Source organism: Haliotis rubra, unplaced genomic scaffold, assembly GCF_003918875.1.
Source record: "Haliotis rubra isolate DU_JTF1 unplaced genomic scaffold, ASM391887v1 Scf171, whole genome shotgun sequence".
Classification (NCBI taxonomy): Eukaryota; Metazoa; Mollusca; class Gastropoda; order Lepetellida; family Haliotidae; genus Haliotis; species Haliotis rubra.
In genome coordinates this window covers 1,372,727-1,396,472 of record NW_025765681.1, presented here as the reverse complement: position 1 = coordinate 1,396,472, position 23,746 = coordinate 1,372,727, and the positions used below count along the sequence as shown (strand labels likewise).

At 42.8% G+C, this 23,746-nt stretch overlaps 1 protein-coding gene across 1 annotated transcript in view; it reads left to right on the top strand.

The window, feature by feature from the left end:
* The window catches only part of LOC124272636 (protein slit-like), a 179,828-nt gene that overhangs the window by 3,252 nt on the left and 152,830 nt on the right, over positions 1-23,746 (top strand). Inside the window, 2 exon segments of the mRNA XM_046707833.1 lie at positions 14,398-14,469; positions 16,187-16,258. Coding sequence (XP_046563789.1) covers positions 14,398-14,469; positions 16,187-16,258 — 144 coding nt within the window.

The following is a 23,746-nucleotide window of genomic DNA, read 5'->3' as shown; positions in this document are numbered from 1 at the left end:
CCCCACCGCCCTAAGAGCTAGAGCTAGACCTAGAGCATTCATGTAAATATGTAGCTAAATCTAAAGCATTCCTGTAAATATATAGCTAAACATAAAGTTTCCATGTAAATGTATCAACGCAGAGCCCAGTTGTGTGTTAATGTGTATGCATGGCTATACTAAAAGCCTTCAGCAGAGCATGTGTTAATCTGAACCGAGAGCAGTCGTGTAATGTAAGCTGAAGTGAGAGCATTCGTGTACATACTGTCATCCAAACCAAGCTCAGTCCTCCATGGATCTAAACCAGAAGTTTGTTAGGCTGAAACAACGCAGTTTGGTACATCTATATCTACATCAGATACATGTAAACACAAGCAGGATGTATGCTCGTCCATATTGCCTACCCTTGAGCATCGTTGTGCCGTATACAGGCCAATGGCAAAAGGGACGTTTACAGACGAAATAATTAACCACTACGCCCGCATAGCGACCAAAAACCTCAAGTCACTACCTTTAAATTAAGCCATTTTAAAGACTATCCCTTCCATTAAAAACCCACTGTGAAACAACGCCGTTCGAAGGTTTTACTTTCAGAGTACTCCGATGTAGATCCACGGACGACTGAGTCCATGCAGCAAATCACGACCGTTATATCAAAACATTTCAAAGACTATTCCTTGTACCGAAAACCCCACTGTCAAACTACGCTGTTGAAAGGTTTTAGGTTGAGAAAACGAGGACAGGGGTTGAAATCCCCCAGCGCAGTATAACGACCCAACACAGAACATCACTACTGTTATATCAAAACATTTTAAAGGCTGTTCCGTCTGCCGAAAACCCCACTGTCAAACTACGTCGTTTAAAGGTTTTAGTTTGAGAAAACGAGGACAGAGAACGTCCATAGTTAATATGCCCCATCCCAACTCAGTATAACACCACACAGCACCTCACTGCCTTTGTATCAATACATTTTAAAGACTATTCCTTGAACCGAAAATCCATGATCAAACAACACTATTTGATGATTACAGGTGAAAACACGTCAATGTGTGAAATACCTCACCCCAACTCCTTTTAACGACCCCACCCAGCACCTCACTACCTAACATATTCCTTGTACCTCAAGTCCACTGTTAAACAACGCTTTTGAAGATTGTAGGTTGAGAAAACTCGGACACAGAACGTCCCTGGTTAACCTCACCCCAGCTTCGTACAACGACCCCACATCGCACCTGTAAATCATAATACTTCTACTCTAAACCCCACTATCAAAAACACGATGTTTCAAGCTTTTACGTTGAGTAAACTCTGACATAGAACGTCCAGGGCTGAAATACCTGACTCCAGCTCCGTGCAGCGACCCCACACTACCGTTATATCAAGACATTGTAAATAATATTCCTTCCGCCCTAAACCCCACTGTCAAAAAACGCTGTTTAAAGTATTTACGTTGAGAAAACTCTTACGAAGAACGTCCAGGAATGAAATACCTGACTCCAGCTCCGTGCAGCGACCCCACACTACCGTTATATCAAGACATTGTAAATAATATTCATTCCACCCTAAACCCCACTATCAAAAACGCTGTTTAAAGTTTTTACTTTGAGAAAGCTCTGGCGTAGAACGTTCCTCGGAATGATTGTGGATGACACGATGAATAAAACCACATTAAAAAGACCGTGTAACACAGTAGTTGGTGATGATTACACCTGATACGCGGAACCCTCCCCCTAGTCTCCCGGCTCTCGTGTATATCGCTTTCATGTCAGCGTTAAGTATTTCCACGGGAGTGTAACAGTTGACAATGCATGGCGATAAGAGGTCGCTCACTTTAATACTTGACTAGAAAGGGTTACGTTTGTGGTACCCTCACCCTGTTATCGATAATCTCAAAGTATATATTTACTTGCCTTAAGATATTCTTATGCAGTGGCTTACGATGTGGAGTATCTTTTTGACAGGGGTAGTTTGTTGAATTGTTCCTTGGGTTAGATACCTATCTCGTATGTCAGACGCGGTAAGGGTTGGGTCTCTGAAACATTTCAAACTGGGGTTTTGTCATTTTGGTCATTCCAGAGGTTAGGTTACTGAAGAGAACATCTTTGAGAGTCGTGAATTTGGCACAAATTACACCTGGTGATTTCAAGGTATGCGTGAACACAAAGCTATCAGATTCATTTATCCTGAAACCCGTGAATCTCTGTGTTAGAATTGGTCTTCAGCATCTCATCTGTGTCTTGTGATGAAGAGAACGGGGTCGGGTGGTTGGGCTCTGTGGCATGGTTGAGCAACCCATGCTTGTCGTAAGAGGCGACTAACGGGATCGGGTGGTCAGTCATCGTATCCCAGTTGTGTCGATGCTCATGATGTCAATCACCGGATTGTTTGGTCGAGACTCGATTTGTTACAGACCGCCGTCATATGGCTGGAATATTGATGATAGCGGCTTTAAAAAGCAAACACACAAACGCTAGTCTAGATCGTCACTAGGGCATGGTGAAACGACATTGACCTCAAGGCAAGCTTATGCCAGGCAGCTAATTATTGCAACAACGCCAAAACTATCATCGAAATATATGCATTTGTATATTATCAATAAAACTTTGGGTTAATGTTGCATATTTTGTATTGATTGTTGTCTTTTAGAGATGAAACCTTCACGGCTCCCAAAACATATAATTTCAATGTCTCCATTCTGCTCATATCTAAGAGGTTGGTGGGGTAGCCTAGTGGTTAAAGCGTTCGCTCGTCACGCCAAAGATCCGGGTTCGATTCCTCACATGGGTACAGTGTGTGAAGCCCATATCTGGTGTCCCGTACCGGGATATTGCTGGAATATTGCTAAAAGCGGCGTAAAACTAAAGTCAATCACTCATTACTGTCACGTGAATGTCAGTTGACATTAACTCTACAAACGTCTCCTTTTTAATGAAAACCTACACTCATCTGAAACATAGCACTCGGAGCTTCAAGCAACGTGAAATCTATAAATAATTAAAGACCTTTGTAGCTAATCAAGTTAATTTAATTATTTCACACTCGGCACGCACTTACATACGCAATTTGAACCCGTCACACGTAGAGGTTTAGCGCTGGGCATCCGTACATCGAGGCTTCATCATCCCTCGTACACTCGAGTAACCAGTAATACCTGATACGACGCTTAATGGGTTAAGGTGAATTAACCTCATGTTACATACACTAATTACACGGTCGGATTAACTCGAGTTCAATGGCGCTATTTCGAATCATTGAGAGAGGCATCGTTAAGTTACCCTACACCAGGAGGCAAGGCTTACGTCGCAGATGTTACGTGAAGTTGCTGCCGTTGGAGGAGTTTGCACTTGTCTACCCCCACAACATCGGAAATCAAAGTGTCATGGCTACTGGGATCATTCGCAACCCGTATCGTTGGCTTTATGGGGGCATTAACCAAAATTTTGTTGTCGTAATTCCAAAATTACTGGTTGTCCCAGACTCTGCTATTAGGTAGTACGATTACGTCCATGTGAGTTTAAAAATTCGTAATATTTTATCGGTTTGAATATTTTTTTGTGGCCCGAGACGAATTGGTTTGAGGATGGGGTAAATATTTAGATGAAATTTCGTTTTAAAGGTGCGTTTGACATTTAGAGGAATCCCAGTAGACAGATCCCAGTTATATACCAACTTTTGTAAACACATGGGGTGTCATCGGTGGTTCGATCTACCGCCGCGTCATAAAAACAACAACGTTTAAACATGATACTTGTTGTTATTCTGTTACTCAAAACACCACTGTAACAACGAGGGCTGATAGCTCAGAGTCTGATTGGCGCATTCCTCTTAAACTCCGGGGGCAGTGGGGTAGTCTAGTTGTTAAACGTTCACTCGTCATGCCGAAGACCCGGGTTCGATTCATTGGGTACAATGTGTGAAGCCCATTTCTGGTGTCCCGCGCCGTGATATTGCTGGAATATTGGTAAATCTGCGTAAAACTAAACTCACTCACTCACTTAAACTCCGAGATGTTGCATCAGTGGGGTAGCTGTTAAAGCCGGCATCAGTCTGGTGAACGAACTCATGCGCACACACACGCCCATGCACGGCACGATGTTATAATCGCGCCGTTAATCCCCTTTCCCCTCACCCCAATATGAGTCTTCATTCCGAATGACCTATGTTGAAAGATAGCTAAAGTCGGGGCTAAAACACGATTAATAAAATGTTCTTATTAAATTTACACTAGGACTATACATTTGGATTTCATGCAACAACACTACCAGTGTAAGCCGTTCTTTACTAACAGCGACTAAATACAGTCTAGATATGGATCGAACCAGAATGAAATGCCTTTTAGATATGTTATTGAATTGAGTTTTTAAATCTCAAATACCATTTAACAAATCAATTTTCATAAATCCAAACAAATACGAGATTTAGTAGCTTTAAGTGAAGATTTTTCACAAGTTGAAAGACTGCCAGAAATATTTTACAAAAAATCTATAGCTTTCACGCAGGTCTGAGCGTTGTCGACGCAACACGGAAATCGTTGTATCAACATCATACATTGCATGTTACTGTACATCGCACAGCTGCCGTCACAGTCAACATCTTGTTTATGACGCACAATCGATACCACAACTGACGTTTCGACAGACAGCGCGGCAGGGTAGAAAATTAAACTTAGCCCATTCATTAAACAAATCAATGAATCTCGGTCTATCTTAGATATTATTAAAACAGATGAACAAGGAGAAAGGATATTTATATCACGTGACGTAATAAATCTTTACTTTCGTTTTTCAGACGAAGTGAGGACAAGGATATTGATACTTAATATTGAATTCCTGTTGTAGAGGGCTTGGTTCCGCCGTTCTCGTATTTTTGAGTGGCTCTCGTCTAAAACATTTGCAGGCGGAGATCGCGCGCAGTGATGTTGCATTAGATAGTATCGGACTATTTTCAATGAATGAAATAACGTATCCAAGAGCTAGGGCAGGACAGGGGCGGCGGGGAGCCTAGTGGTTAAAGCGTTCGCTCGTCACGCTGAAGACCGGGTTCGATTCTCCACATGGATACAATACGGCATGCCCATTTCTGGTGTACCTCGCAATATTGCTGGAATACTGCTACAATCGGCGTAAAACAATACTCACTCACTCTATGCGAACTCCTGGTGTCAATACTGATTTACAGTATAATATAACCTCGTGGCTTTTTTGTCACTTAAGTCAATGAACTCAAGACTGTCTTTTCTTTGGCATTGCCGTTTCATGTACAATCGATACAACACATGTCTTCTTATGTTTATGAAGTTATGGGGCGGTGGGGTAGCCTAGTGGTTAAAGCGTTGGCTCGTCACGCCGAAGACCCGGGTTCGAATCCCCACATGGGTACAATGTGTGAAGCCCATTTCTGGTGTCCCCCGCCGTGATGTTGCTGGAATATTGCTAAAAGCGGCGTAAAACCAAACTCAGTCCGTCAGTCAGTTATGAATTTATGTTTCAAATGTTGGAATGATTTCAAAAATGCGTTTATGTTCGGGTGATTCCTTTATGTGTTACCTATACTCCCATAAGTCAGTAGTATGGTTTACCTGTCTCACCACAGTGGTAAATGTCAGCTATTATTCTAGTTTATGCATTTTTCATGCATATATTTTCTTGTTTCTCAGTGAAATGGGTTTATTATCGCGTTCAAGGTTATTGCACTCACATTGCAACAGTACTGCAACAATAATTACCATGTTTTAACGTCTATTGGTATGCATAGCCGGGGATCGAACCCGACCTTGTGATGTCTGGGCTGGCACGGTATCCACTAAACCTCGGAGGCTGTCACTATGACTGAAATTACAAGAACTGGGAATACCATGTTATGAGGTACTACCTTTGGTCGGGGGCAGTGGGGTAGCCAAATGGTTAAAGCGTTCGCTCGTCACGCCGAAGATCCGGGTTCGATTCCCCACATGGGTACAATGTGTGAAGCCCATTTCTGGTGTCCCCCGCCTTGATATAGCTGGAATATTGCTAAAAGCGGCGTAAAAAATACTCACTCACCTTTGGTAGTTTACGTACTTTGTCTAATCCAAACTGAATTTCACTTTCAATAATCAAAACTAATACTGGAAAACCATAATTGTTTGAGAAAAACGTATCCATGAATATTAATTCTTCATATGAACAAAATATGTCGTGCATTGAGGTGACAGAAATTCCTTCAGTTTCAAATCCCCAACTCCCCACCTCCCCAGCTCATTAACTCTTTAACTCATCTCGCCCTGCCGCTCAAATTCCCAATCCCTGAACTCGCTTAACCCTTCAGCTCCCAACCCCTCAGCGATCTAAATCACAACATTCCATGGCCTCTACTCTACAACCATTTCACTCCCTAACAAGTCAATTGTTCTACCCCTGAACTACCTATCTCCTCAACCACTCAACTTATCAACGTATAGAGACTTGACTCAAAGACTTGTCCACTCTAAATGTGGACCTTATAACAGAAACGAACGGAAACGTTTGTGATGGAAAAACACACTGAAGTACGTTTACGTCCTACGTCATCGGACCACGTTGCCGAAAGAAACCCGTCGCTGACGCAACCTGGTTCCCGGGGTCTGCGGCGCTAACGCTTCGTCACTGAGCCTGGTTACGCAAGATTCTGGTTTCCGGGGTCTGCTGCGCTAACGCTTCAACACTGTGTCGAAACGTGAGGGCAGCAGACCCCGGGAAACAGGCTGTCGCTGACGCTGTGCACAGTGCGATTACTCTTACCACCGTCCACTACACTGAACCTCAGCTTCTTGAAAATCAGTGACCTGTATACATGACCCGAGCCCGTCAAGATACTATCTCCAAATGTCCATTACGTAGCGTCTCTAACAGGCGCAGAAGATAAGTGCGCCAAACCCTGTCATGCCAAGATTAGAACTCGCGTCGACATGATCAGAACTTGTGTAATCTCCACCAGAACATGTTTCCTTGAAAGTTATCTCCCCTTATCGTAGCCAACAATTACTTTCGCCTTTCGTTACCGACGTACCTCTTTAGGTGTGAACGCTATCGCAATGAAATCCATTTCAATACACCATGTAATGTGCTAGCTGTCTGTATCGGCTACATTAAGCACAAATGTGGCTTATCCATATCGCAGCGACTCAATGAAATGCGCACTTTTAGCTGTTCCAAAATGGCTGACGTCGCCGAATTGCACACAACTCAAGCTGTCTCCCCCCATTCTATCTGCAATAGACAGATCTGTGGCCAGTGTCATTAAAAGCAGCACTTATCGTCAGGAGAAAACTAGCCCGCAGTACGCTCTATTACGTTTCTTCAGAAGAAACACAACACACGACATAAAGAGAGAGCACTTTACTCTGATTTCTGGATGGAGGGGGCGAAAGGTGTCCAGTTTAACGATGCTTCTAATCTAAAGTCTCTGTGAACACAACCATACGTCTTGTTTCCTTTCCTAAATTACTTCCACAATCTCTGAGTAGTGTTGTAAGTTTTGCTCGTAAACTCAGAATTAATTGAGATTTATAGAATATTCGGTCTATCGTCGTTAATGTGAAGGTAACATATGTTTTGTTCATATCATGGTATCGTTTTAACCGCATACCCCGTTATTAGTCTATGTCTGCGATGAACACATGTCCTGACTTTAGCAGGCCGTATATACTGCCTAGCATTGCTCCAAGGCTGTACTGAATGCTTAGTCCATGGATGTAGGCCTATAGTAATTCTACCCTTCAAAGATGCAAGTCAAGATTAGCGGACAGTGCAAGGACGCAAGTCTGTTATACATATATTTAGAAATTTTCATTCAAACTATTAATTAATTATTACCTTAGAGACTTGTACTGCCCTGTCAACGAGCTTGTGAAGTAACTGACAAGGCTACAATATAAACCAACAAAATTGTATTAACAATATTTATTCTAAGAGCGTACAACCCGATTTGGTCCATTGACAATACATGAAATTCAAGTTTTCATAAAATCAGTTTGCTCTGATTGAAAAATTCATTCGGGAGACTGCAATGACGCACAAATCCCTATGATCACGTTTGCAAGGGTGTACATGTCGGTGACCTTTGACCGCGTCACACGTGTCCCCAATTGCCGGACATCAGATCTGGACTTTTGTGTATGTTTTTATTTCCGTGTCCAGCCCCTATGAAAAGTTATGGTCAATCAGACTGACCTTTTAAGCTTCCCAGGGACCTTTAGCCCGGTCTGCTATGATTAGAATCTAAAATGTCCCAGGGAATATGGCACTCCATATCAATTGGCTTTGATTTAACTTGGCTCCAACATCCTAAATCGTAAATTGCGGACCAAGTCAGATTTTTATGGTCAGTTGGCCAGTAACTGAAAGACGAACCTATGTGAAAATTGGCAATTTCACACAAGAAATGAAGTTTGATTGACGCCCAGCCTTTCAAATCCGAGCTGAAGGAATCTGGCGCTGAAACCTATTAACATGACTGTGAATTATTATAACATTAAAATAAATGTACAAAAAATAGAACCTAGTAAAAGAATATATGTTGTTTTACACAAGCTCACTTTAACTGCTTATGCTTTACCAATGTTCACAATTCCCTTGTGAGAGAGTGAGTTAAATAAATTTCTTATCGTTATTTACGCCACATGGCGACGGCTATCCCTGATGCTCAGCGACATGTAACGAATGATAATGTTACCGAAATGATTCCATGGTTCCTTTGAATGCGATATTGCTTAACTTAACTTAAAGGAAGACGTCGACCGCTAGACAAAGGCAGCAAGACCAAAAGTAACACGCGACTTCGATGCGTAATAATGAATTTCCTTTCTGCGTAGTGTATTGATGTTTTTACTACAAGTGAGAACTTTAACAATAACGTGTAAAAAATACACGTTAAGCAGCGCTTAGAATGAGTGTTCGATGTCTACCTTTAACTGTTGTTATACACCCATGAAGATCCGGGTTAGAATTGTTCTTCAGTAACCCAAGAGGCGACTATCGCAAGAGGCGACTAACGGGATCGGGTGGTCAGGCTCGCTGACTTTGTTTACACATGTCATCGTATGCCAACTGCGTAGATCGATGCTCTTGCTGTTGATCACTGGATTGTCAGGTCCAAACTCGATTATATACAGACCTCCGCCATATAGCTGGAATATTGCTGAGTGCGGCGTAAAACTAAATTCACTCACTCACTGTTATTATAGCTCTAAAGCAATCTGTACATGTGGCAATAAGTTTGACGGGGAGATGATAGAGTGCTGACCATCAGAAGCGGTGAAATATGTCCCATTAGCACCTTGTCTATATCAGAGTTGACATGCTGTTGATTGTAATTGATCAGAAATTAACGTGAAATGTACAGGATTCAACACCGAATGACCTTTGGCGTAAACACCCTCTGCACATGTGATTTATGAATCCGATCACTTGTAATAATTTAGTATTTGACAAGGATGACAGCTATCGATGTGAGAGTGTGAATTTGATTTACAAACCGGCATTGTAAAACAGACCGCTATTAACCGGGCTGTCATCCACGGCGTTGAGGGCCAGTATTTTTTATTTTTCTTTCACTGAAAGGTCACACACCATGCTTCAGATATTCAGGGATAAACAGACAACTGTTTCATTGGAAGTGTTTTTTCGGTGTTATTATTTTTCTTTTATCCTCGTGTCGCATCGCCCAAATTGTGTGATGGTGTATATTATACCAGTGGCCCCTTTCACGAAGCACTAAGGTGATCGTAAGTCACTAAGGTAACCTTAGTGCAGTGTTAAAGAATGGGAGTTAAGGTTAACCTTAGTAAAGGTTGCTTCGGGGGCGGTGGGGTAGCCTAGTGGTTAAAGCGTTGGCTCGTCACGCCGAAGACCCGGGTTCGATTCCCCACATGGGCACAATGTGTTAAGCCCATTTCTGGTGTCCCCCGCCGTGATATTGCTGGAATATTGCTAAAAGCGGCGTCAAAACTAAACTCAGTCAGTAAACTCAGTTGCTTCGTGAAAGGAGCCCCTGATCAACGATGTATATGAGAAGCATATTTCAACAATTTAAATCCGACCAACCAGACATTGGACGATGGGAGTGTACGGCGTTGTACTGTTTAGCAATATCCCTATCTCAGGCTGTGATACCAAGAACTGACTGAGTGAGTTTGGTTTTGCGCCGTTTTTAGCAATATTCCGGCAATATCACGACAGGGGACACCAGAAATGAGCTTCACTCTGTACCCATGTGGGGAATCGAACCCGGGTCTTCGGCGTGACGAGCGAACGCTTTAATCACTATTATTCCTACGCCTCTGTGATATGAAGAAGGGATTTCACAAATGTTGGAAGTCGAACCCTTAAGCTTGACAAGCCAACGCTCTAACCACTAAGCTACACAGAGCAAGGACTGATGAAGAAAAACGTAAGCGTTCACTGCCCCATTATTATTTATTGACTGACATTTTGAATGGCGCAGATGACCCGTGTTGAAAAGTGTTTATTTTGCTCGTGGCATCTTAACGGGTTTCTTGAAAGACCAGAACAGACATTGTAGATCAAGACAGCTGTTTTTCCATGTAGATCGTTAGGGCGCCTGTCAGTGTATCCAATAGCTACTCGAAACGACGTGGCCCTACATCGAATTGTAATAGAAATGATACACCGAGTTCAAACCCGGGCCAGATAAACCGGTGATCGATATCATGAGCACAGACCCTTGCCTTTGGACTGCGATGAAAATTAATAGCATTGATACTTAGTTTAACCACCCGATCCACAATTGAACCTGGCATCTTGGCGTTGGCGTTGGTGACCTATTCCTATTGGTATAAAGGAGACTGGGCTCGTTCTCTGTCTCAGAGACGCATCGACAGATACGTACACTGTGTTTAAAGGGGCGCGTTCTATGCAGCATGTATCGTGGAACGTGCTACAGGACACAATGAGGACACAATGTGATTGTGTCGCGTACATTTGTGTTCGGCGAAATGTCAACGTTGACACTCAACTCTCCCCAGCACTCTCCACTAACCAGTGCAACATCGGATACTGTTAATGTGATTGGGTACTCCATCTGGCAAAATTGCAAATGCATAATGATTACGTTTAAGTTGTAAGCGATTAAGATATTCATTTCCAAGTGAATAGATAGAACCGATTATTTGCTCCAAAATACAGTTTAAGTTCACACGATTTCAGTTTTTGAAGAGGGTTATCGGAATCTCGGTTTTAGAGTGCAGGAATCTGGCGAATTTTAAAACAACGAAACTCAAAGTGTGATTTGTGAGTAGTAGAAAGGAAACGCGTAATGCTTTAGAGGCTAAGGGTCTCGTGCTCTTGAAGTTCGTTTCGGTCACTTGAAATAAGAATTGTAATGTTAATTATCCCTCTGGGGAAATACTGCCGGGAAATGAGAAGATAGAAACGATTCTGGTTCACTTGCGATCCTGCCTGTTAAAGTAGACTTAAACACGTCTCTAAGGCAATACATTAGAAGTTCAATCATAATTTCTGGATTGTGTGAAGGCTGCGTAGCAGAGCTTTGTGCCCCAATGAGACAACGGTTGCCCTGTACATTAACTAGCAGCATGGACTAATACTAGTCTGTGAAATGAACATTTTTAAAAAAATGAAATGTTCCAAAATGATAATAAAAAAATAAAATGAAAGGAGCCGGGAGACTTTCTTCATTCCCTGAAACAGTGGTAATCTAGACTTGCCACATATTTTAGACTTGCGTGGGCTTTCTTGGATATGTTTTTTCATGGTCTCACTACTGGCTCCACTGAATGGTTGTTGGTAGGTTGGTTGGCTGGTTGGTTGCCGCACTCAGCAATATTCCAGCTATATGGCAGCGATCTGTAAATAATCGAGTCTGGACCATACAATCCAGTGATCAACAGCTTGAACATCGATCTACGCAATTGGGATACGATGACATGTGTCAACCAAGTCAGCGAGCCTGATCACGCGATCCCGTTAATCGTCTCTTACGACAAGAATGGGTTACTGAAGATCAATTCTAACCTGGATCTTCACGGGTACGCAATGGTTTTAGTCTACATTGTAACCGAACCGGTATCGACTGACGACTGAACTGGTCTAATATACTGGCACTGGCCCGTTCCTATATGGGTACCAGTGACTCATTGGAGGTTGTTCTGATATGATAAAGGTTTCAGTGAGCCACTAATGGTTGGTCCTGGTCAAACAGGCGTTGTATGGAACCATTAATGGCTGTCTGGAAACATACGTTGAGCTCGAGCTTGGCCTAATCCAAAAGAGGTGCCAGAGCCAACGGTTGTCCTGAAATGCCGGTTCATTGAACCAATAGCGCATACCCCGATCCATTTCATTTTTCGCGGGACAGTTAAAGTTGCACCAAGAAAGAATGGTTGCCCCTGTAACAGTTGCCCCAAACTGAAAGGCTGTATGGTATTCAGTGCTCACCCAAAACACATTGCTCGTATCACTTCGACTCGCGCTGCCGCTTGCGTCTCAGGGGTTCGCTCCACTAAACGATCGTAGCGCTAAAGAGATCGTAACTTGCCTTCTGTACATAGAATTACGACCGTTGAGCGCTACACACAAATCGTGCATGCTCCATGTGAATATGTAGTGGGGAAAGTCGCTAAACTACCAGGTATTGGTTGGTTGGTGTTGAATGCAGTAACGGGTGTTGAATGCAGCTTTGTAATGGCTGGTTATTGAAGTACTGGTATTGTTGCTGAAGCTGTTGTTGAATATTCTAATGCATGGTTAGATGCAGTAGCCAGTGGTCACTGAATGCAGTTTAGAGTGGTTGTTGAATGCAGTATAAAGTGATTGTTGAAGGCAGTACCGTGTTGTTGAATGCAGTACCGTGTTGTTGAATGCTGTAGCGAGTGATTGTTGAATGCAGTACCGTGTTGTTGAATGCATTACCGTGTTGTTGAATGCTGTAGCGAGTGATTGTTGAATGCAGTACCGTGTTGTTGAATGCATTGCCGTGTTGTTGAATGCAGTATTGAATGTATTGAGCGGTTGTTGAATGCAGTATTGAATGTATTGAGCGGTTGTTGAATACAGTATTGAATGTATTGAGTGGTTGTTGAAAGCAGTATTTAATGTATTGAGCGGTTGTTGAATGCAGTATTGAATGTATTGAGCGGTTGTTGAATGCAGTATTGAATGTATTGAGTGGTTGTTGAATACAGTATTGAATGTATTGAGTGGTTGTTGAATTTAGTATTGAATGTATTGAGCGGTTGTTGAATGCAGTATTGAATGTATTGAGCGGTTGTTTAATTTAGTATTGAATGTATTGAGCGGTTGTTGAATGCAGTATTGAATGTATTGAGCGGTTGTTGAATGCAGTATTGAATGTATTGAGCGGTTGTTGAATGCAGTATTGAATGTATTGAACGGTTGTTGAATGGAATGCCATGTTGTTGAATGCAGTATTGAGTGGTTGTTGAATGCAGTATTGAATGTATTGAGCGGTTGTTGAATGCAGTATTGAATGTATTGAGCGGTTGTTGAATTTAGTATTGAATGTATTGAGCGGTTGTTGAATGCAGTATTGAATGTATTGAGTGGTTGTTGAATGCAGTATTGAATGTATTGAGCGGTTGTTGAATGCAGTATTGAATGTATTGAGCGGTTGTTGAATGCAGTATTGAATGTATTGAACGGTTGTTGAATGGAATGCCATGTTGTTGAATGCAGTATTGAGTGGTTGTTGAATGCAGTATTGAATGTATTGAGTGGTTGTTGAATGCAGTATTGAATGTATTGAGTGGTTGTTGAATGGAATGCCATGTTGTTGAATGCAGTATTGAGTGGTTGTTGAATGCAGTATTGAATGTATTGAGTGGTTGTTGAATGCAATGCCGTGTTGTTGAATGCACTTTCGAATGGTTGTTGAATGCAGTACAGAGTGATTGTTGAATACAGTACCGTGTTGTTGAATGCAGTATTGAGCGGTTGTTGAATGCAATATAGAATGTATTGAGCGTTTGTTAAATGCAGTATTGGGTGGTTGTTGAATTTAGTAACAAATGGTCCTTGAATGCTGCAATTGGACTGACTGACTGAGTTTGGTTTTACGCCGCTTTTAGCAATATTCCAGCAACATCACGGCGGGGGACACCAGAAATGGGCTTCACACATTGTACCCATGTGGGGATTCGAACCCGGATCTTCGGCGTGCTGCAATTGGACTGACTGACTGACTGAGTTTAGTTTTACGCCGCTTTTAGCAATATTCCAGCAATATCACGGCGGGGGACACCGGAAATGGGCTTAACACATTGTGCCCATGTGGGGAATCGAACCCGGGTCTTCGGCGTGAGCTGCAATTGGTAGCGTTGAATGCAGTAATAAGTGTGTTGTAGTAAAATGGGAGTGTGGAAGTCCGAATGGTTGTATAACTCTTCTGTTTTCTTCTCCGCAGGGATTTACAAGGAAACAACCTAACGGTTTTACGAAGATCGGACTTCGCAGGGATGAAAAAACTCAGGATACTGTAAGTATTCCGCTACAGGTGCACAACCAGTGCTTTCAGTGCTGTATAAACGGTTTAGGAAACGCAAATATAGGTCATTCCAGTCGCTGCACTGTATGTACATGTTGAAAATAAGATATTTCCGTAGTGCGTGCTTCCAGTACTGGCTCTGACGACGACGACAGTAACTAAGGTCATAGCACCAGGATGCAGGTCGGTTCAATGTCACTCATAAAGCTGATGATATTTCTGTATAAACGTTGTCCTCGTTGAAAAGTGAATATCTGAGTGAGATCGTAGAAAATACTATCTCTTTAAATGATTAATTAACTGGCACTGTTCACACACACACACACACACACACACACACACACGCGAGGAATAATAAAATAATAATGATAATTGAAATATAAATAAATATCTCTATAAAAAAAAAATAAAGTAACTTTCTACAAATCTGCTATGGGAATTTAACGTTTAACCCGTGTGTATGAACTATATTTCATTTTTTGGCGTAAAGTACTTACCTCCGTCTCTCCAACCCTTCAGAACCTTTAATGTTATCATCCAATGTTATTTAACAATGAAATACAAAACAATTGAATCAAGATGTATTGTTATATGACGTCGTCACCCACTCGAAGTTCCCGACCTGATGAAGACGTTACGATATACGCAATATAGTCATATATCGTCAGAGCCAATATATCGCCGAGCCGGTCGCATTGTTCTATTGTCTTATAGCAACTGTAGTATACTCGACAATAACGACCACTTAGAAGGTGATAACACCGAGATAGATGCGAGTTAATGTTGTGTTTTCAACACTCGGATATCGATTAGGGTAGAAGTATGCCAATGGCCTCCAGATATGACACGTACATCACGTGCTTCGCGTGAATCCGTCGCTAACTGGATATGTTGTTTATTGCGGAGATGTCAAAGACCTGTCGCTTGGCCGGGACAGTGAAATGTGTCACGGCCATTGAAGCTGGAATAACTGACAAAGCGGTTATCAAACCCTATGTTCTCCAAAACGTGTCCCAGTGAGAGAGTGAGTGAGTGAATTTAGTTTTACGCCGCACTCAGTAATATTCCAGCCATATGGCGGCGGTCTGTAAATAATCGAGTCTGGACCAGACAATCCAGTGATCAACAGCAGAATTTCGTAACATTGTTATCTTCCGTTTTGGTTGACTATTGGTTGTGAGAGGCAGCACTCAGTAATAGTTCAGATATGTGATAGCGGTCTGTAAATAATCGAGTCTGGACCAAACAATCCAGTGATTGACGTCATGAGCATCGATCCATGCAAGCCCTGTTTAGTAAAAAAGCAATGTTTTGTAAAGAAATTATCCTTGATACCTTCAAAATCACTATTTGTACCTATAGTGTAATCATTAGATACGCTTTTGAAAAATGTAAAGTTTTTGAAAGAGGTTTTCTCAAAGATTATCCTATGTACTTCAAGGACACAAAATGTACCTGAACATATAAATACGCTTTCAACTGAACATATAAACTTAAATTATTACTTTTTATATAGTAAGCTTCGGGCTATGGAGCCTGTTGTGAACCTTCATCCACTGTTGTCAATGCAGGGACTATTTTGTTTCATCAATAAAGTTACGTCCTGTCAACTCGGAAGACCATGTCATTCAGCTTAACATATACAGCACCTCGTGTGCATCCAAAAGCTGTTGACCACCTTTTGTGAACAGAATATTTTTATCCACAGGCAACTATTGGACAACAAGATACGTCTGATCGAGAAGGGGGCGTTTGTAGATCTGGTCAGCATGGAGCGTCTGTAAGTAGTTTCTCCTCACATTATACTCCTGTATATATTCATATCTACTCGAGACGGAGCCAGTGACTATCAGATGACGTCCCGAGGTCGTCGGCGTCACCCCCTACCCTCATGTAACCGGTGGGGTGACAATATTAACGATAGTCGTTCTCCGTGTCGGATACGACTGTTCAGGCAAGGTAGAAACTCGAGCATCTCAAATAGCTCCCAAATAGTAGTCTTTAAGACCATCCTGGAGTAGGCATGACAGACAGCCTACTGGGTAGGATTGGGTCGCCCCTACTGTTATACAACACCTTTAGTCTTTACCTACAAATACACGCAACCGTACATCACGGTATAGACGAACACTCATAGTGCACCAAATATAAGTCAGCTGATAGGGTTCTGAAATATTTCCATACTGAGAAATCTCTACTAAAACTAGTGTCTGGTTGTAGAAATATTCCTGCAACATCACGGCGGAGGGCACCAGAAATGAGCTTCATACATTGCACCCATGTAGGGAATCGAACCTGGGTCTTCGTTGTAACGAGCGAACACTTTATCCACTAGGCTACCTTAGTGCTGGTGGTGGAACTTAGGCGCTTTGAGCAATATTCCACCAATATGATGTTGACAGCTGGCCATCATACTGTGTGAAGATTCCATTCCACTAAACCATTAGACTAGGTCTATTGCATGACACTCCTCAGACGAAACCAACTGAGCACCATCCCCTATCCACAGCCTTGTAGCAACATTACAGCAATATCACGGCGGGGGACACCAGAAATAGCCTTCAGTATTGTACTCATGTGGAGAATGGAACCCGGGTCTTCGGCGTGACGAGCGAACGCATTAACCACTAGGCCACCCCACCGCCCCAATATTCCTCCAGCAAGGCCAACGGAAGTGAGTGAGTGAGTGAGTTTAGTTTTACGCCGCGCTCAGCAATATTCCAGCTATATGGCGGCGGTCTGTAAATAATCGAGTCTGGACCAAACAATCCAGTGATCAACAGCATGAGCATCGATCTGCGCAATTGGGAACCGATGACATGTGTCAACCAAGTCAGCGAGCCTGACCACCCGATCCCGTTAGTCGCCTTTTACGACAAGCATAGTCGCCTTTTATGACAAGAATGGGTTGCTGAAGACCTATTCTAACCCGGATCTTCACGGGTCAGACCAACGGAAGACCTTCCGCCATAGACCCTGTTACATGTCAACAAGTGTTTACGCTCATGCATACGTGCATGCGTAAGGATACTTTACAAATAACTTTACTAACCGAGTTACGAGTTACGTGTGAAGTATGTGTATCTCCCGTACAGCGACCATCACATTACAGAGTCATAAATCTGACATGTCTTCATATGAATATTAGAACCCCCATGATGCAATGAAGTTTAAGAGACTGCATGAGAGTGACACAGATCGGTCACCGAGTGGCTTGTTGACATTATTAGCGGATATGACTCAGGCTCCTCGATCAGGTCAATGCAGTAAATCCCCAAGTAAATCATGACTCACAGTTCTACCTGAAAATTGATATTTAACCTGAACACTAAGTATCTTAGCTGGAGTACACGATGCGGGTCGAGTTAACAGCCTCGGAAATTCGTTTTTCTTCTGGCGTCCCTGACTTCAGGGTTTGTAGCCGTGTAGGGTAAACAAGACAGACATGTTTACCATGTTTATATTTTTTTTGTTCGAATGCCTTTCCCACAAGGCTACCTACGGCCCTGAGTGAGTGAGTGAGTTTAGTTTTACGCCGCACTCAGCAATATTCCAGCTATATGGCAGCGGTCTGTAAATAATCGAGTCTGGACCAAACAATCCAGTGATCAACAGCATGAGCATCGATCTGCGCAAATGGGAACCGATGACATATGTCAACCAGGTCAGCGAGCCTGACCACCAGATCCCGTTAGTCGCCTCGCACGACAAGCATGGGTTACTGAAGGTTCATTCTAACCCAGACCTTCACGGGTCCCTATAGACTAACGTTTAGTCCCTGAATATATATAATTGTGATGGTAGCCATTAACCAATTTAAATTGAAAAGGAGCCCCAGTGAGACCAGAGATTCAGGTCTGAACCTGAGGAAATCTAGACTTGCTTTATTTAGGGCTTTAGCATTGCAGGGAGGGCTAAGCATTGGGGAAAATAATATGGTTCAGGGACTGTGAGACAGACTAGGGTCCCTACCGCCCTGATAGAAACATGATAACCAACTTGAAGGGAAGCACTCGTTTGAAACGATTTCTCTGGTTTGACAAAATACGGGCGATGGGGTAGCCTTGTGGTTAAAGTGTTCGCCTGTCACGCTGAAGATCCGGGTTCGATTCCCCACATGGGTACAATGTGTGCAGTCCATTCCTGGTTTCCCCCATGGTATTGCTGGATTATTTCTAAATGCGGCGTAAAAGCATATTCACTCACTCACTCACTATTTACTCCTTTTGACAAAGTAGTATAAAGAACTGTGTGTTTCTCTCATATGAAATTCAGCTGCTAAATCTGTCCATTTTCTTTCTTTTGTTTTGTTTGGCTTTTTCTGCCATCAGGATATATAAGATGCCCGAGCAAGTCGAATTCAGACACTGCTGTTTGCGCGGGATAATGTGAATTCAGAAAAAAATAATATTATGAGTACACCATCAAGGTCGACCTGAGTTGCTCATACTATTTATATATACCTGTCAATCAAATTACTGGTCACAATATTTGCTGATTCTCACTGGTAACCCAGCACCTATTTGCCCAGGGGGTCGGGTTATCGGGTAGGAAGTCTATCAGTCAACACCCCGGGGGAACGTGGCCCGTGACCCGTCACCCCCAGGGGGCGTATGGTTACCTGTCACTGGGTCGGTAGGTCTGCCTCAGGTTAAAACATCGTTTGACAGCTTCTGTAGCCATCCAGCGTTTGCGCATTCCACTGAGGAAACCAGTGTCCTTTGCCGCGGACCAGTGCCCCAGATAATGAATAGGTGATATTGAGCCGATAAGCTGAATTGTTGTGTCATTGATATTACATCATGGTGAGACCCGTGAAGATCCGGGGTAGAATAGGTCTTCAGCAACCCATGTGCTTGCCATAAAAAAGGCGACTATCTTGTCGTAAGAGGCGACTAACGGGATCGGGTGGTCAGTTTCGCTGACTTGGTTGACACATGTCATCGGTTCCCAATTGCGCAGATCGATGCTCATGCTGTTGATCACTGGATTGTCTGGTCCAGACTCGATTATTTACAGACCGCCGCAATGCGGCGTAAAACTAAACTCACTCACTCACTCACATCATGGTGAAGAGTTGGTGCAGAGTTAAAACACACGTAACATTTTCCCAGTATTGTTAAACACATCAAATCCTATCGGGTCAACATTTACTTAAGCAAAGTTCGATAATATTTATCAAAATCAACATGTTTTCATACTATTCTTTGAAGGGCCAAGGTTTACACTAAAACAATTTGTCATTCTGTTTTGCACAGGAAGAAAACACATTTGAAGCACTGAGTTATAAAGAAGCGATTCATTTGAACCATTCTCTTAGCTGTTGTGAGCGAACCTTTGCCTGAATGTCATGGCAAACTGTGAATGATGTTATCTATGTGAAATCTCCAGGCTTTGTTTTCTAATAGCCGGCTGCCGGAAATGGCTTCAGTTTACAAGTAGTCCGCGAATAAAAGAATGTTTATCTGAGATAGAAAACATGCAATGTTGACCAGAGTTCGCAATGCAAGACGAAATGTGATCCCATCCTATTCTGAGACGCACACTTTCCCCAAGTCAAACCATCCATAATCAGCTTAGCAATGACCACAAAACGGTGGTCAGACAAGGAGACGATAAACATTGCTGAGACCCCCTCTATTCATTGCTCAAGCATTATCAGTGCCCATCGCCACCCAACTCATCCGTTATGCGAAGTATCGGCGACGGGCGCTTGCCAAGCCTCGACACCGAGCCTATGTACACAGAATATGAATTTGATCATAGGTATCTGTCTCGCACTGTATAGGACCTCCCGTCAGAAGCGTCAACAGCTGACCAGGGTCCTTCTTTAGTAAAACAAACAGGTGCTTGTTCTGTTGCTTGCTGAAGATGTTTGTGGACGGTTATAACACGTTAGTCTGGGAGGGTTTTATGAATGGGATTTATGATTGGAGACACATGATATAGTTTCATTGTTATTGAGAACACTCGTATATTATAAACATTAAGCATATTTTCACAAGGCTGTTTTATGTCGGTCCATTACTTTATATAGAGCCATTAAGGAAATATAGTCGACAAGGGCCACTTCCAGCCACGTTTGTAACGTACTGTGTTTCGGTTCACGGGTTTATTACCTCAGATGTATATAGCATATATACACCGAAGTACCCTTAATTCGGAGGAAGCATTCCTCGCTCCTCGTCAGGATTGACTGAGAGTCAGGGCCATTTAGTACAGAGTAATATTCGACCCGTGAAGATCCAGGTTAGAACTAGTCTTCAGTAACCCATGCTTGTCGTAAGAGGCGACTAACGGGATCGGGTGGTCAGGCTCGCTGACTTGGTTGACACATGTCATTGTATCCCAATTGCGTAGAACGATGCTCATGCTGTTAATCACTGGATTGTCTGGTCCAGACTCGATATTTACTGACCTCCGCCATATAGTTGGAATATTGCTGAGTGCGGCGTTAAAGAACCAACCAACCAGAGTAATATTCAGTAATATCGACCAAGCAAAATCCACTGTGACGTATCTTGGTCACATGTTTGTTTTTTGTTCGCCAACCTTTAGCTATAACTCGATGACTTCCTTTTTCAGTAGTAGCCTGCAATTGTGCCTCAGTGTGGACGTGCGTCGTCGATGATGACGGGTTTTTGTTTTTTGTGTATTTTTATCATGGGGCGTTGGTGTTGCTAACGTACAAAATGACATCCGCTAGTGGAAATGGTAGAAATAATCAAGATGGTGATGTTCACGTCGACAATGGTAACGTTGACGCTATCACAACAGCTCTTCAACCCTGCCACTAAAGGAGAGATATATACTACCCCATACGATGGCAACACGCACACAGAGAGTGATTGTATCTACCGAAATGTTTGTGTAAAGCTTTAGAAAATCGGAAAATACTCTATCAAAGACCGGGCTTCAAAACGCGTTCGACGCCGACGATTCTGCAGGACCTCGGATGTTTACGACGACCGTGAGATCCCAGCATGCATCTAAGTCTGTAGCTCTAAGCTAGCACAAGATGTGATGATATCTACACGACGAGTCTACACCTAAATGACCCCCCGTCTTCTACAAGTCGAAACTAAAGGCGTTTCTTAAAATGATGGAATTCTTTATTCTAGCCAACGCGCCAACACAAACAATGGTACGAACCCGATCCTAAATGGCTGAAAGTTTATATGTTGCATTGGCTGAGTCTCCAGGTCTTCGTCCTGCAACAATCGATAACACACGCATTAGAAGGGAATCTGGAAATAAATATTGCTTCCGACAAAAGGATCATTTTAAAATTATGCCCTTACATCAACTAGGCTTTGTCATCGGAGACGGAAGGTTACAATCAGCTGTGTCGGAGGAACTGGGCGCCTTCTGAAACTCGAAGCGCCCAAATTCTTCCTCCCTTAGGCCGTGATGTGGCTGAGAGCTGGATGTTTTGTGTTCTCTAAGAAATAACGCTGAAGGTCTTCTACTGTGTTGCAGTGCTTGAAGACGCTGTCAGAAGAGATTGCCTTTCTGCACTGACAGACATTTACGTACCTTGAACTATCAACACCAGAAGGATCAATGTAACACCAGAAGGATCTGTAACATCAGAAGGATCAATGTAACACCAGAAGGATCTGTAACATCAGAAGGATCAATGTAACACCAGAAGGATCAATGTAACACCAGAAGGATCTGTAACACCAGAAGGATCAATGTAACACCAGAAGGATCAATGTAACACCAGAAGGATCAATGTAACACCAGAAGGATCAATGTAGCACCAGGAGGATCTGTAACACCAGAAGGATCTGTAACATCAGAAGGATCAATCTAACACAGAAGGATCTGTAACATCAGAAGGATAATCTAACACAGAAGGATCTGTAACACCAGAAGGATCAATGTAACACCAGAAGGATCAATGTAACACCAGAAGGATCTGTAACACCAGAAGGATCAATGTAGCACCAGGAGGATCTGTAACACAGAAGGATCTGCTAACATCAGAAGGATCAATCTAACACAAGAAGGATCTGTACAACATCAGAAGGATCAATCTAACACCAGAAGGATCTGTAACACCAGAAGGATCAATGTAACACCAGAAGGATCAATGTAACACCAGAAGGATCTGTAACACCAGAGGATCAATGTAGCACCAGGAGGATCTGTAACACCAGAAGGATCTGAAACACCAGAAGGATCAATGTAACACCAGAAGGATCTAGTAACACCAGAAGGATCAATGTAACAGAAGGATCAATGTAACACCAGAAGGATCAGTAACACCAGAAGGATCAATGTAACACCAGAAGGATCTGTAACATCAGAAGGATCAATGTACCACCAGAAGGATCTGTAACACCAGAAGGATCTGTAACACCAGAAGGATCAATGTACCACCAGAAGGATCTGTAACACCAGAAGGATCAATGTAACACCAGAAGGATCAATGTACCACCAGAAGGATCTGTAACACCAGAAGGATCAATGTAACACCAGAAGGATCAATGTAGCACCAGAAGGATCAATGTAACACCAGAAGGATCAATGTAACATCACAGGACAACACTAGAACGCTAAGATGTTGTTCAACGCACCACTCACCAACATTCCAGCTATATGGCGGCGGTCTGTAAATAATCGAATTTGGACCAGACAATCCAGTGATCAGCATCATGAGCATCGATCTACGCAAATGGGATACGATGACAGTCAGTACCAATGTTGTGACCTCTTAAACCAGCATCAGTTTGGACATTCCTCCCATATTAAGCTGTACCCGTGAAGATCCGGGTTAGAGTTGGCCTTCAGCAACCCATATACCTGTCGTTAGAGGCGACTAACGGGATCGGGTGGTCAGGTTCGCTGACATGGTTGACATGTGTCACCGTATTCCACTTGCGTAGAACGATGCTGATGATGTTGATCCCTGGATTGTCTGGTCCAAACTCGATTATTTACAAACCGCCTCCATATGGCTGCAATATTGCTGAGAGTGGCGTAAAATTAAACTCACTCACTCCGTATTAAACTGACACGCCGTAAAATAGCGGAAATGCAAAGCGACCCTACTCACTCACTCACTCACTCACTCGTACAGTACAGGTATGGTTTTATAGTTCACTATAAAATGAATTCACAAACGTAGCGTTCAGTTCATCCGTGAAATAGATGAATGACTTTGTCTCCAATTATGCATATATTATTCTAATTTTCCCAGGTCTGTAAAATGCAATGGTCAGCACGTCCTAACTTCTGTTCGCCAAATGTCACCACAGCC